General features: G+C 37.2%; 1 protein-coding gene across 4 annotated transcripts in view; it reads left to right on the top strand.

The window, feature by feature from the left end:
• The first annotated feature begins 1,823 nt into the window (after positions 1–1,823).
• EPC1 (enhancer of polycomb homolog 1) overlaps positions 1,824–15,655 on the top strand; it is a 95,128-nt gene continuing 81,296 nt past the window's right edge. The window contains exon 1 of one of the 4 annotated variants that reach the window (XM_082385329.1): positions 1,824–2,688. In XM_082385329.1, coding sequence (XP_082241455.1) covers positions 2,109–2,688 — 580 coding nt within the window. In that variant the 5' untranslated portion in view covers positions 1,824–2,108. The remainder of the gene's footprint in view (positions 2,689–15,655) is intronic. The other 3 variants (XM_082385331.1, XM_082385330.1, XM_082385335.1) reach the window with 3 other exon arrangements.

Genomic DNA, 15,655 nt, shown 5'->3' on the forward strand with positions numbered 1-15,655 from the left:
ATCTTCCCAGACCAGGGCTCGAACCCGTGTCCCCTGCATTGGCAGGCAGATTCTCAACCACTGCGCCACCAGGGAAGCCCAAGTTTGGCTGCTTCTCATCCTTCAAGTCTATCATCAATGCCATGTTCTTAGAAATAACTTTCCTTACCCTCTTATCTATGTCTTTCCCTCCCTGTTATTCTGGAAGACTGCACTCTGTTTATTTCTTAGTAGCAATTATAATTTGCAATTATGTATTTGTTTACTTGCTTGTTTCTCTGTCTTCCCACGAGACTGTGAGCTTCCTGAAGGAGAGGAACTTCCTGCTTGTCCATTAATGTGTACGTAGCACCAAGCATCATGCCTGGCACACCCTAAGCTCTCAAGAACTATTTGAATAAACAACATGAGAATTATTTATCCTATGTCTTTCAGTGATAATTTTTCCAAAACATCTCACTCTACATTTGACTTTTACCAAAACAAAAGATGCTCAGATCACGTCTATCATGAATATTGTCTCAAAAACTCTGAAGAAAATTCTGCCTTTGGCAAGTACATAACTTGAAATAGGTGTATTGTGGAAAATGCATAGAATATTCGAATCTACAGGTAATAAAAGTATATATGGACCTGCACATCCATATACTTATATATGGATGTACATATATACTTATATTTACATGTATAACTGTATGTATATATACATATATGAATCTGTGTGCATATGTAAGAGTGGGGGAAGGGATGGGAGAGAAAAGGACAGGGCTGGGGAGGTGGATAGACAAAATAGTATATAGTGAAAATGGCCCCTAGCAATTTTTTTTCTGTTGGAAGGAAAACTGCTTAAAAATTTCTCAAGAATTGTAGTCTACTCTCCTCACTGGATGACTTCTTAAGGATGTTTTCCTGACTGTGATCACATAAATGTCGTCGAAATCGACTCTCATCAGGTAACTACTGATGAGATTACAGAATAAAACATTCAAAAAATGTCCTGGTTTAGATAATAAATTGTATAGTCACCCTAGCTATTGCTCTCTAAGAATGTTACCTATTAAATGCCAGGCGGGAATAGGGATACCAGACCGAGCGTGTGTGTGTGTGTGTGTGTGTGTGTGTGTGTGTGTGTGTGTGTGTGTGTATGGGGTTGGGGGAGGGATATGTAGAATGCAGGCACTTGCCCACTCCTTTCTTCAGCCGATTTCTTTAAACCCGGTTCTACCCTTGGCTCACTAGAAATTTAGCTGGCAAAGAATTTTACACCGAATGTGTTCAATTAACACATGTATGCAGTATTTGACATATTTCCATATTTGCTGACTTTCGTGGCTTTACATTTGCAATCAATCATACTCTAGCGTTCATTTAATGTTAATCCTTTTTTAAAGTTTTCAACTTCGTTTTTATTTAAAAGCCCAGTTGCAACCACCAAATACCTGACTCAGCTCACAGCTAGACATAGAGCGTCAAATTTCCCAGCCCACTTAATTTGAAAGCCTGCCAAGATAGGTGAAAGGCCTTATAAATATGTAAAACAGGAAGTTCAAATTACAGTCAAGTAAATCTCTAGTGATTGATGTTCTTTTCAAAACAGTTTTTTAAAAGAACTAATGAAAAGCAGCACATTTCTAAGACACCCCCCCCAGCCCCCCAAGGCTTCACCGGAGTTCAGCCTGCACAATGTACTTTTAGTACTGTATTTATTTCGGATTTTTACCACTTCCTGGAGGCCTGGAGAAGCCACAGTGGGAGGATCCAAAAAAACTCAGTACCACAGCCATTTTGTTTGTAAGGCAGACTGGTAGAATTCTATCAGCCGGCAAAGGTTTCTGAAACAATTTTTAAGAAGGAAAAAAAAAAAAAAAAAGTATGCCTATTGTTTGTAATGTAGCCGCTAAAAATCATTATTTTATTTTTATTTTCTGCACAAATGGAAGTTGTTGTGGCTAACCAATTCTATTTTTTTTTTTTTCCCCAAGGAGTTAAAGCTGCAAACGACATGAATTTTGTGCAAGGCTTCTTTAGGTACCTTCAGGACGTCCAATGGAAAAAGAAAAAAAATGTTTTGATGGGAATCATTTTTCACTGGCCACATTGGTATCCAAATTAGACATCGATGTCGGTGAATGACCATCTGCTTAAGAAAAGCATGCTATCCCCTAAAAACCCACATGCAAGAAATAAGAGCGTTGCCGGATCGCCAAAGGGACATTTTCCTGAGCTCACGGGCCGTCGTGGGCGCTATTGTTTTGCAGTGTCACTTCGTAGCGAGCTCAGACTTTGTCATTTGGGGGGCTGTGTGTTTAAAAGCCCAGTGTAAAATGGCACTCACACAGCATTTTTTTCCGAGCTGCAGGAGGCGGGAGGAGCGGGGGACACTGGCCTCCCAGCCAATCAGAGCCCGCCTGCTTGCCATCGCAAAGTTGTTAACCCCAGAGTCTTCTAAGGCTGCCTCGGCCTCCTCTGCTTTTAATCTTCCGCGGATATTTCTCCGATTTCTCCCAAACGCCCACAGATCCTGGAGAAGCCACCGCGAGCAGCCACCGATCGGGGAAGAAAGTATGACTTTTTATTTACCCAATATTGTGAAGATGTTGGAAGATCCGTGTGCCGCCTGGAGGCCGTTGTTTCTAGGGACACAAGTGTCCAGCCTATATTGTTACAATTCTTTTTCCAGAACTGGCTTCTTCTTCGCCTCCGCTGATGGTAAGTTTGTAATTTTTAACATTTATGTCATTACATCTTTGAACGAGCCGCCAGCTAAGAAGGATTTTCATTGTGTTTCTTCTAACAAAACCAATCTTTGTATTTTTCTTTAGCTTTGATCTCTGCACATTTCCAGCTAATCTTGTCTGGCTAATTTTTACCAAAAGAAAAAAAAAAAATTAGTGTTTTGTTGTTTTTTTTAACCCCATGACTAAAGCTAAATATTTATGATATAAATTATACTTTAATTACTGTGAGCTAAGGGAAACTCAGCTATTTCAAGATGGACTTGTTTTGTGCCAGCAATGTTGGTAATGCCAAATATGTGCATATCCTCTTTATAAAAATGATGTATTACCTAATTTGTCCAGGACTAAATCATTAGCAGGCAAACTATGGATGTAGTTTGGTTTGAAATAGGCCTATTGTGGTTTTCTTGATGGATTACTTGGAGACAAACTACAGAAAAGCTGCCCTTGGTATAATGAAGGTGGAGATTGACATAACCGGGTTTATATTAAGTTATGGCTGTTACTAAATAGTGGATCTTTTATTTGCTGATCAGATCTAAACTTGTGTTCCATGATAGTAATTCTCTGAGGCTCCTCATTAGATAATCTTTGCAGATCTATCTTGTTTTTTCTCCAAAAAGGTATATTTGGGAGACATTTTGTAATTTTCGGCATTTTTCTAGTTTTTTTTTTCTCTTTTTGCACACGGTGGGCGATCTTTTTTGTTTTGCATGGATCTGTGCTGGTGGCGCTGTATAGCTCTCCTCAACAATTTACGTCAGTTTCACTAAAAGAAAAAAGGAGGAAAAAAAAAAGAGGTGGGGCAAGATTTGATCTATTATCCTCTCCCTTTATTTCCTTAAAGAAAGTTCGATTTGGTCGGAGGAAATTATTCAGTTGTATTAGTTTAATGTTTTCTGTGAACTGTGAAGGGTGAGAAGAGACACGTCGTCACAGCCCGTCCGGGGAGCAGTAGGGCCGAGCATGTAGTTTGCAGTTGTGTTTTTCTGATCTGATTATCTCTAGATCAGAAAATTTTCAATAGTAAGCTGTCAGCTTACCCTCTCTTTCCTCAGTAACATTTTGCGTTTTCCTTCTGTTACAATATCATCCATTGCTAATGTCTTCAATTGAACAAAACGTTTTGCGTTTTAGCTCACTGAACGTTGTAAAAGTTGAATTTCATTTTGAACCTAGGAATTTCTTAAATAACTATTCTAAGTTTCTCCTGGGAATTTTCTAGGAGTTTGACATATAAGAATGCCTACATTGTTGTTTGTTTTATTTTGAAGTGATACTTCAGTTGAATTTATGTACATCCTTGTTTTAAAAAGAGCAAATATTTTGGAATAGGATAATTTTTTTTAAGAATATGGATACAACTGCTTTTAACTTTAAAAATATTGGTATTTGTATATCTAAATGCAGGGTAAATCTTTTCCATCTTTGTTCTTATTGGGAGTTATCTGATTAGAGAATATGGGATTTAGGCCCAAAGCCTCCCAAGAACAAAAATGTATATTATGATATGACATAGTTTTTACTGGTCTCTGTGAACATTTTAGTTGTTTATGAAGATAGTAAGTATGTCCTTAATTGAAAAAGAAAGTGGGAGAAATCAGTCATTGTACCTAAAAACACATTATTTTACCAAATAAAACAAACAAAAAAACTGAAATAGTATTCTAAACCACCTCTTCATATGATTGTAGAGATGATTTCTTGAGTAAAAATTTCTGGAGTTATTATTAAGTGTTTTTATTCACTTTGAAATATGTAAATGCTCATTTCACTAATCGTTAAAATTTTGAAGTAAAAGAATGTGTGAAAATGACTAGGAATAGTATTTCCAATTTTTGTGTCCCTATAATTTATTTATCTGTGTAGGACCCTTTCCTTGAACTTCAAAAATAATTATATATTATGCCTATATTTTGTTTATACTCTGCTATAAAAATTTGAAAATGTTCACTGTAACATTTTATCTCTTCATAAAATTTAAATGCCCCCATCAAGACTGGTTTTGACATTATAGATTATTTATAGAATGAAATACTGCAGGTATAAATATATTATCTAACCCCCTGATTGTGCTGGAGTTTAGTTCCCCGAAGTTAATCTACTGAATAAAATATACTGCCCAATATGTTTATTACTAAAATATTCTGTTATTCAGCTGGTGACTTTTTTCATTTTAATTTGTGAAAACTAAAAATGTTTATGTAATGTAGCCCCCCTTTTAAAAACAGACTGATGCTGTGAAGTCCATATGTAGCTATGCAATGTTCTTTGTTCTCCTATATCATTGACTATTACATCATTGATTATGAGTAACCATTATAGTTACATCTTCACTTTTTAAAATCACCCATAGATATTTATGTTAAAGATATTCTTCTATCTGTGACTCTTACATCACTAAATAAGGAGGTGTAAATCTATGAGGCAAAAACAATTCATTGTTTTATATTATTCTCCATTTTTAAATCCACCTTGGGCTTCATTTTAGCTCTTGATTCTTTAGACGTTAATTTTTTTTTTTTTTTATTGACAACATTTTGTAGGCATTTAGTTTGAGTTTGGTGAGATTATGATTAGAATGATTATAATAAACTATGTTTTATCAGAAAAAATCTTTATTTATTAAATGTAGTGTATAGGGAACTAACTCAGTTTTTCATAGTAACAGTTGCTAGATCATGAACAATAAAGAATTATTTTTTTAATCTTGAAATGTCATTTCAGTCAACAATTACACACTTATTTTTTTTCTTGCACACCTTTTTATCAGAGATAGTAGCAAGTAGCAAAACTGACTATGTTAAAATATCGTTATCATTTTTTTCACCCTGCCCATCCCTCTCATGGAGGAGGGAAGGGGTCAATGAGTAGTGAAATGGCCAAAAAACAGTTTGCAGAAAGAAGAAATAAATAATGCCAAAGACACGGAAAATCTGTAAATCAAATTCCAAACAATAAACCTCAGAAATATGAACTTGAAATTATGAGCTTGGTCAATAATGGAAATAAACTGAAAATTTTATTAAGACTTCATTTAGTGAGCCAACATAATTTCCTAATTTATTAATTTGTATGCATTACTATTGCTAAAGATTGGGGAAATTTTCAGGTTAGCAAACCTATTCAGAAAGATGAAGTAACAAAGGGAAGAAACATTTACAGTAATATTAAGATGACATCATAAAATGCTGAAAAGATCATTATTAGCCAGAACCAATCTAATACACCTTGGAATAAATTTTTTTAAAAGAAGGAAAAATAGCTAAAAATTTTGCCTTCTGAAAACCAAGTTCAATACAGACATGAAACTGTATATATTTCTAATTCCACCCTCTTTTTGTGCGTACTTACCTGTGCTATTTCTTGGACATATTACATGTTTTGCAAAGGAAGAGACAGGGAAAGAAAATAAGAGAACAAATGGGTGTTTGTGTTATGACATTGTTTTTTGTCTTTCCCAAAAGATTCTCAAATGGAGACTCTAAAGGGAAAGTAAAGCAAAGATAATGATTTCTTGAAGAAAAAAATGAAAGGAGTATCCTTTATACTTGATTTATTCAACATTTTTTTCTTTTGGGGGATTTGTTCTAGTTTTTCCTCCTATTATGTGCTATGATGCTAAAAGGCTGAGATACAATATTAAGACAAAGAGGCAAGGATCCCTGCTCTCAGGGAGTTTACAGTCCAATGTGGTTCAACATTTTAAAGATACTTAAATCTAAGGTCTTGGATGTGGGAGGTTCCCATCTGAGAATAAAGGCAAAATAAGATTTCTGGGGTAAAAACTCTAAAAAAATTTTTTTAATCTATTTATATAGGATTTAACAAGTGTCCTTCTGTCCTTCTACTGAAGGACCATTATTTGGGACACAGTGAGGGGAAGATAGCCCTCAGATTTTAGATATAGCCCAAACAGATGCTATATAAATAGCTGGTTAGCTAATGCAAATTCCTTTTGCAAAGTGAGAAATAAAATATTAACTTATTCGCTTAAGAAGAAAGGAGACGGGGATCACTCTGGTCGTAGGAATTTTGGATGTGTCCTTGTGAGGTCCATTTAATGAAAACTTTTTTTTTAACGTGGTGAAGCCTCATTTTGTACATTTTGCTCCCCTTGTCATGAAATAAATGTCAATGTCAATAAAAATTGTGAGATGAAGCAGGGAAATACAATTATAGTGTTGAAGGATTACATCAGAATTAAGATATTTATTTTTATTTTGAAACCTTCTGAAAATTTTAATGATATTTATGTAACAGAAATTTTTATAATAACCATTTGTATTTTAATTTATGAAGGTAATATAATTAGACATTTAGCTAACGGGTAATTAGTTAAGTACATCAGATATGGAGCAGGAAAGTAAGACTGCTGTTATATACAGATGAATTGGAAGGGAAGGAACTCTTCATTAAATCTCTACGTGTGGTTTAAGATCACCTCCAGAATAAAGTCACCAAATTATTTTGTCATACAGCCAATTAAGATACTAAATGTATTATATCATATAGTTTGCTTTTGTACTAACATAGGATCCTACTGATAATGGTGTGAAAAAATGAGATTTATTATTTCAACTAAATTAATAATCAGGAGGCAAGCCAGTTCTAGGTTTGGTTCAATAGCTCAACAATGTTATCAAGTTCCTTGGTAGGTTCCATTCTTTTACATTGCCGTAATGTCAGCAGTGTCTTTCCTCATAGTCACAAGATGGCTGCTGCAGCTCCAAGCATCATATCCTGATATTACAATTTCCAGAGGGAGGAGAGTTTCTCTTATGTATCTTTTTAGAAGGGAAGAAATTCTTTCCCAGAGGCCCACAGCACACTGCTTCTTACAGTTCTTTGGCCAGGTTTGTAGGAAATGCTCATACCTAAACCCTTTCACTGACCTGGAGATTGAAGTTACCTTAATCAGTTTAGCTAGGGAGGAGCTTTTGGAAAGGTGAACACCTGCTGAGTAGCCAGTGCTCAATGTGGCTAGCTCCCATTTGCTTTGTATAAACTTTAATGGCTTTGTAAAAACATTCTTCAACGATAAAACATGAATATCTGTTTTCATAGAGACCAGACTGCTCATGCATGCAGCTAATTTAGAAAAAATAAACATTTAATTAGAGCTTACTATGTCCCAGCCTCTAGGTTAAATGCTACCTTTATTAAATATCTCCTTAAATCCTCACACAAACTTTGGGGATAGGATAATTATTATACCCATTTTACAAATGAGGAAACTGAGGCTTAGAGAGGTTTGGCCCAGGTTACACAGTAAATGAAAAAGCTGGAGTTTGAACCTGGAAAGTCTGAAATCAGAGCCTGTATAACTACCTGTTCTTCTATACTGTCACACTGGATATTTGTGAATTTATGTTCCGTAAATTGGCATATTTTAAATGCACTGTACGATACCCCGGTTTAAATGAATCCTCTAGTGACTAATTTTATGAATCTAATAATCTTTTCTTAAGATGAGTAGTGCTTACCTAATTTATCAGTTGTACATATCTGAATTTTTGTATGTTGAATTTGCTGAAGGCACATGTACTGCATCTCATCTCTTCAGGAACATCTCATGAGATTCTTTTAGAAGTTGCATTTCTATAGGGAAAAAAAGATCAGAGAGTAGAGAGTCAGTGAGGCTTTGTTGAAGTGGGTAAATTCATGATTCATAACACTAGGTCGAAAGAGAATACTGGCTTCTATTTCACAACTTACAAGGTCAATTTTATGGACAAAATGTTTCCATCTTTGCCACCTTTGGGACGTATGGAAGTTTTCCCCTCTGGGGTATTTTTGGGGGATTCAGTGTACTCTGAATCAGTGGATCTCCAACTTGAGTGTGCACCAGAATCACCTGAAACCCAGGCGTCTGGACCCACACCTGGGGTTCCGGGATCAGTGGGTCCGGGGTGGGGCCTGAGAGGTTGCCAGCCCCCACATGCTGCGATGCTCTCAGTCCAGGGACCAGCCTTTGAGACGTTGCTCTAGAGGATCAGATGGTACCTGCCAAGGTAAATATGCTGGCTTGAAATGTGCCAAACTGTAAAGGATGTCATTTCATAAGTGGCGAATATATGAATAAATACATATGCAGGATTGAATAGGTGGTCAGGATAGCCTGCTTGAGAGCTGGGCGATGACTTGAAGGAGGATTCCTCTTATGCCTCAGCATGAACAACACATTTGAGACTTATTTTTCCATCAGTTCATATATGTGTGTATTTTTAACTTAAAAAAGAGTAATCCATAATTTACCAATTATTTTTAAAAGCAAGTAAAAATAGAACTTAGTTGTACTCGGTAGCAAGTTACATCTGAAAAGGACTTGTGTATCTGTGGCATTTTGATGGTTTTTCTCAAGATTTTATCCCACCAGCCACTAAAGCCCCACTTTCATTAAAAGGACACAGTTTCGATGAGACTGAGAAAGAGAGGCCGTCATGCCAATGACCTATATTTAGCTCTGAAACTCAGGCCGCTGCCCCAATGCACTGGAAACCCTCCATCCTCCCAAGACAGAGGTCACAACCTCCAGCTGAAAAACACTCTCACGTGCCAAGGAGCCAAGAGGGCCTTTCCAAGAGTTTAATTGCTTCACTGCTTTGAGACTTAAGAAACAAGTTAGGGACTTCCCTGGTGGCGCAGTGGTTAAGAATCCGCCTGCTAATGCAGGGGGCATGGGTTCGATCCCTGGTCCGGGAAGATCCCACATGCCGCGGAGCAACTAAGCCCGTGCGCCACAACTACCGAGCCCACGTGCTCTAACTACTGAAGCCTGCACGCCTAGGACCCGTGCTCCGCAAGGAGAGAAGCCACCGCAATGAGAAGCCTGCGCACCGCAACGCAGCCAAAAATAATAAATAAATAAATTTATTAAAAAAAAGAAATAATTTAGTCCTGAAGGCTTTTGCTCATTTTTCATTAAAGTATAAAGTCCAAGAAACAAACTTCCCACATAAATGAGTAAAAAACAGTCAGCCAATTCAATGTCCTTAACATTTCCAGAAGCCTGTATAAGTGTTGTTATCCTTGTATCCACTGGAGGCCTTGTCAAGAAGCTGGGATGAAGTACCCCGAAGAGGCAGGTTTGTACTGGTTTCGTCCAGTATCAAAAAGCGTCACTTAGCACCTATGTAATGACAGACACACATCATTTAAAATGGCCAGAACTGCCAGAACTGTGCTGTCCAGGACAGTGGTCACTAGCCACATGTGGCTATGTGAACTTAAATTTGAAGTAATTAAAATTAAGCATTCAGTAGCTATACCTGGCTGGTGGTTATTGGACAACAGATTTATGGAATGTTTCTGTCTTAGTCGTTCAAGTTGCCGTGACAGAATATCATAAACTGGATGGCTTATAAACAACCGAAATTTATTTCTCACAGTTCTGGAAGCTAGGACGTCCAGGATCAAGGTGCCAGCAGATTCTGTGTCTGGTGAGGGTCCACTTCCTGGTTCATAGATGTGTCCTCGCACGGCAGAAGGGGAGAAGGAGCTCTCTGGGGTCTCTTTTACAAGGGCACCAATCCCATTCATGAAGGCTCCACCCTCATGACCTAATCGCCTCCCAAAGGCCCCACCTCCAAATGCCATCACATCGGGGGCTAGGATTTCAATATATGAATTGGATGGGGGGGGAGGACATAAACATTCAGTCTGCAGCAATGTCCATAGTTGTGGAAAGTTCTCTTGGAACTTCAGACCACGGTAGGCTCACACTGTAGACCAGTGGTTCTCAACTCTGTCTGCACTTAGAATCAACCAGAAGCTTAAAAATAAAATGCCTGCACCCCATCCTCAGAGGTTCTAGCTGATCTGGGTGGAATCTGGGCATAAGTATTTTCCAAAAGCTGTCCACGTGATTCTATCAATAGTACGTAGCCGAGGTTGAGAATTGCTGAGTGACACTATGGAAGAGAGCCACTAAACCAAAAATTGGGGTGGTCAGTAGATAGTGTTGCTACTTCTCCTCATCTCAATCTTTCAAAAGCTACAATCCATCTTCTAGGAAGTGAGGAGGCTTCAAACTGAAAATAACTGGACAGTCCAACCAGTTCTGTCAACATATGCTGATTGCCTAATGAACAACTTTAGTTGGAAGAAAAATGGATCAACTGCCACTCTTCAGTTACAAGTTACTTGATGACCTCAAGAGTGAGTCTTGAATATTGAAAGACTATAGATAGTCTTGTATATTGAAGGACTTTTGGTCTCACTTATACAAACACCTTCCAACCTTTTATATACATTTATACATTTACTACATCTGATTGCCTACTTTGGTACTTTAGCATACATTTTTAAGAAGTTAAGAAAGTCTTACCTATCTCATAAATTGAACTTCTAAATATGGTGATTCTTAAGTTCTCTTTAATGTTTATACTTCATATAACTTAGTAGGAGTTCTACTTAAATGTGTAATAAGCTAACCTCTTACTCCACTAGGTCAAATGTTCTGAAACAGAACAATTACATAGACTAAAAAACATTTCTGTACTTATTCTAAATCTTTCTGAAGTTAAAAGATTCTTATCTACTAAGAAAAGAGTTATCCTACCAAACAATTTGTGGTGTTGCCTTCTCAAGTTTATTTTTTGTCTGCCTTCTCAGCTAATTGAAGTTTCTTGATGAGCAGAGATTTTGATTAGAACACAATTAGATCCTTGTCCGAGACACTGATGTGACACAATGAGCCTTATTTATGTTCACTGTATCAAAAAAAAACAAAAACAAAAACTATTCTCAAAGCCTACTTCCCTGAGATATTGAGTCATATCTTTACCTTTTTTTCAAGTCAGGTCAGAATCGTTGGTCCCCGTACAAGTGGCTACATCAACTGACAAATATTTGGATTTTGCATTTCTTAATCTTTTAGAATATATAACTGTCCCTTAGAGACCTTTGAACTTGGCAGGCTTCTACATTCTTTTTTTTTTTTTTAGTTCTCTTAATAATTTTATTTTGCATAGATACAAATAAACATGTTTCAGATTTAAGGATTTCAGTTTCCCCCACCACATAACAACACTCCCCATGGGGACAATCTTGTTTTACTTCCCATCTGCCAAAAATGGCATTTGATAATAGACGTAGCTCGGTAGAAAAGGCAGGCGTTACTTATAAGTAACTATTCAATTACAATTATGAGAAAACTTAAGAGCTGGCTACTTATACCCATTCCTGTGAAAAATAACAATTATCACAATAATAGAAATAATAGCTACCATTTATTGAGCTTTACTGTGTTTCAGGCACCATGCTAAGGGCTTAAAGTGAATTATGCCGTGTAACCCTCAAAGCCCTGTGAATACTACTGTCCCCCCAATTTCCAGAGAAGAAAATGGAGGCTTCGAGAAGTACTGTCTCAAGAGCCACAGAATTAGGGAACAGGGGAGCCAAGATTGAAATGCAGGCAGCCTGCCTTGGCACCCCTGCTCTTAACCACTGCTACAAGCTACAAGCACTCAAAGAACTCAAATAGAAGTCCCTCCCGTTCCAGGTTATCTTCATAAAGTAGTATTAAAAAGTGGAAGATGTAAATGAAAAAGAAAAAGGCCAAAAAAACCTCCGGTTATCCTATTATGGGGGGAAAACACCAAAACCCAAAAAACCCTATACTATTTGATGTTACTTTTCTTAATCAAGAAAACAAAATGCCATAGCATACAGCACAGAGCAAGTCATATAGTAAAAATACCAAGAAACAAAATAAATAAAAATGTACATATAGCATCATTAGGCTCGCTTTAGTCTAAACAAATATAGAATATTCCAGTCAAGAAATCAATAATTCTTGCAGGCTCCTACATTCTTTCACATTCTGTCTTGTAGGACAATCAACTCTTGCAGATATTAACAGATTTAACTGACACTGAATCTGTCTCATGGCTTTGGTCTGAATATGTGGTCACAATTTCCAAGGCGATTCTATTGACAAGGTTGTTTTTTAACTTCCAGATAGCTGACTGCAAGTCTCTCCGTACACATTTCTGTTGAAGACATTATGAGAACACTTTAAATACACAGCTTTGACCAATCTGAGTTCCTCGGTCTGCCCTTTACAACGTGTATAACCTTTGGCCAGTTACCTAACTGTCCAGAACCCCAGTTTTCTCTTCTATGAATCAAAGTGATATACTTACTCACTTGGCTGCTTGTGAGATTACAGTGGGGTTCATGCTTCTAAAGCACCTAGAATAGTGCCTGACATGACATAAGCACTCAGTATGCGCTTTAAGTTCATTTTTTCAGTCACTCCTGATTTTAGGGATCAAAATCAGCCTTACTTGGTGCGATGGGAATTAAAAAGATCACTCCATTCAGGTGGAAGGTTGTTGCAATATTAGAGAGGCTCCCTTTGTCCTCTCCCAGGTCCTCTACAAAAAGTCAGGGAGTCAGCTAGCCTCTCCAAGAATTAAGTTTCCTTTGCTAACTGCTCTTCACTCATTAAATAAATCCCTATTGAGCTTCTACTACATTAAAACAACAACTATATTGTGCAGAGCCTGAAAGGATTAAAGCGAGAACAGAAGAGAAAGATTTGGGAATTGGCGTAAACTTCGTGGAGCAGGTACTTTTGACCAGAACCCTGGAAGGTGGATAGGCTTTCAACATGTAGAAATTGAGAGAAGACATTCGGGTAAAGAAAGCAGTGTGAGCATAGGCAAGGAGGAGAGAAAACACTATGGCACTTGGGAATACCAGCTAGAAGTCCAGTGTGGGTAGACAGTAAGCTGTAATGCGTGGGGCTAGAGACTGGGGGGAGATAGACCCATGATGGTAGCTGGGAAACAGCACAGGGAGGACTTGGAATCCCAAGCTTGGGAACCTGGATGTCAGTCATTGCCCATCAAACATCAGTTCAAGTGCTTGTAACTGGCCAGAAAATGGTGATGGGATAAATAGGGAGGAGCTACTTCTTTGTTATATAAACCTGTTTACCCATTAGGCTGGTAGAGGAAAACTCCAGTGGTCTGGATCTCCGGCCAGATAAGTTTTGATCGGAAGAGTAAAGAGAAGTAAAATAATAGGTTGAAAGTCTGGGACAATTTTCAGTTAAGTGTGGACACTGGGCAGCAGGGGGCAGCATGAGGGCACTGAAGAACTGAAAGAATGCATAAGGGATTTATTTGCTTTTGTTTACTATTTCTTGACAATTATGAGTTTGTATCTTTAAGGCTACTTGTATTGATAATAACTTAGTATTCTTTTTCCCCAAATGAATAGAAATGTAAAGAGAAAAGAAGAAAAATAACAGGCTGGCTAATGGCAGAATGACATTGCTCTTCATTTGAGACCATAAAAATAGACGGTTGTCTATGTATTATTTCCTTTCAAATGTATGGGAACTCAAATTTCGTATAAAATTTAAAAGTATACATTTCAATTGGAAACACATCTTTGACTCTAAGATTTTGCATTTTTTTGGAAGCACACTTGTTCAACCACACTATGTTAAAGGAACTAGTGAAACAGTGGGGGAAATCTTGAAAATAAAATCTGACTTAAACAATGAATAGAAATTTTAAATACACATTCTATTTGACATACCAAATATATGGAATTTCAAATTTTGGGTTTTTATGATTATGAAATTTTATTTTAAAACTGTTTATTCTTTAGATCTAAAATTCAAGATTAGCTACACTAAATTTCATAAGATTTTTCTGGCGTAATTCACCTCTTACTAAACTTTTTAAAAGTTTGGATGGTTAGTGATGTTAAGAGTGGAAAATTGGAAATTTCCAGGTAGTTTCTTTTTGGCTCTGGAATTTACAGTTGCAAATGCTACATGACACCCAACAGAGAAACTCTCTCTCTCTCTCAGGTGTGTGAGGAAGGTGGTATCACATTGCTTCACACACTTAGGGAGGAACTTTCTTCTCTCTGTTCCTTCGTGATTCTCTCATTGTCCATCGTAGATGTTTAGGGGGTCGTGATCCCTGTGTGGGTTCCTCATGTACTACTCTTTGCCCCCTCGTTTCACCTTTGCTGTAGGTGCTTCTTTCCATGTACTGCCATAACACCATTGTCACTTTAATAGATACATAAATTACTTACTTTTTTTTATTGAAGTATAGTTGCTTTACAAGGTTGTGTTAATTTCTGCTGTACAGCAGTGATTCAGATAGATAGATATATATAAATTCTTTTTAAAATATTCTTTCCATTATGGTTTATCGTAGGATATTGGATATAGTTCTCTGTGCTATACAGTATGTGTTGTTGTTTATCCATTCTGTATCTAATAGCTTACATCTGCTCACCCCAACCTCCCACTCCATCCCTCTCCCGACCCCCTTTCCTTTGGCAACCACAAGTCCGTTCTCTATGTCTGTGAGTCTGTTTCTGTTTCGAAGATAGGTTCATTTGTGTCATATTTCAGATTCCACATATAAGTGATATCATATGGCATTTGTCTTCTCTTTCTGATTTACTTCACTTAGTATGATAATCTCTAGTTGCATCCATGTTGCTGCAAATGGCATTATTTTGTTCTTTTTTATGGCTGAGTAGTATTCCATTGTATATATGTTCCACATCTTCTTTATCCATTCATCTGTCCATGGACATTTAGGTTGTTTCCATGTCTTGGCTATTGTAAATAGTCCTGCTATAAACATAGGGGTGCATGTATCTTTTTGAATTAGAGTTTTGTCTGGATATATGCCCAGGAGTGGGATTGCTGGGTCGTATGGTAGTTCTATTTTTAGTTTTTCAAGGAACCTCCATACTGTTCTCCATAGTGGCTGTATCAATTTACATTCCCACCAACAGCATAAGAGGGTTCCCTTTTCTCCACACCCTCTCCAGCATTTGTTATTTGTAGAGTTTTTAATGATGAATAGTCACATAAATTGATGGCTGACTAGTCCAAGATGGTTGAATATTGATTTCCAACTTCATTATGGAAAATCTGAAATGATGAATAA

This window comes from Balaenoptera borealis, assembly GCF_965194805.1.
Source record: "Balaenoptera borealis genome assembly, chromosome: 3".
NCBI lineage: Eukaryota > Metazoa > Chordata > Mammalia > Artiodactyla > Balaenopteridae > Balaenoptera > Balaenoptera borealis.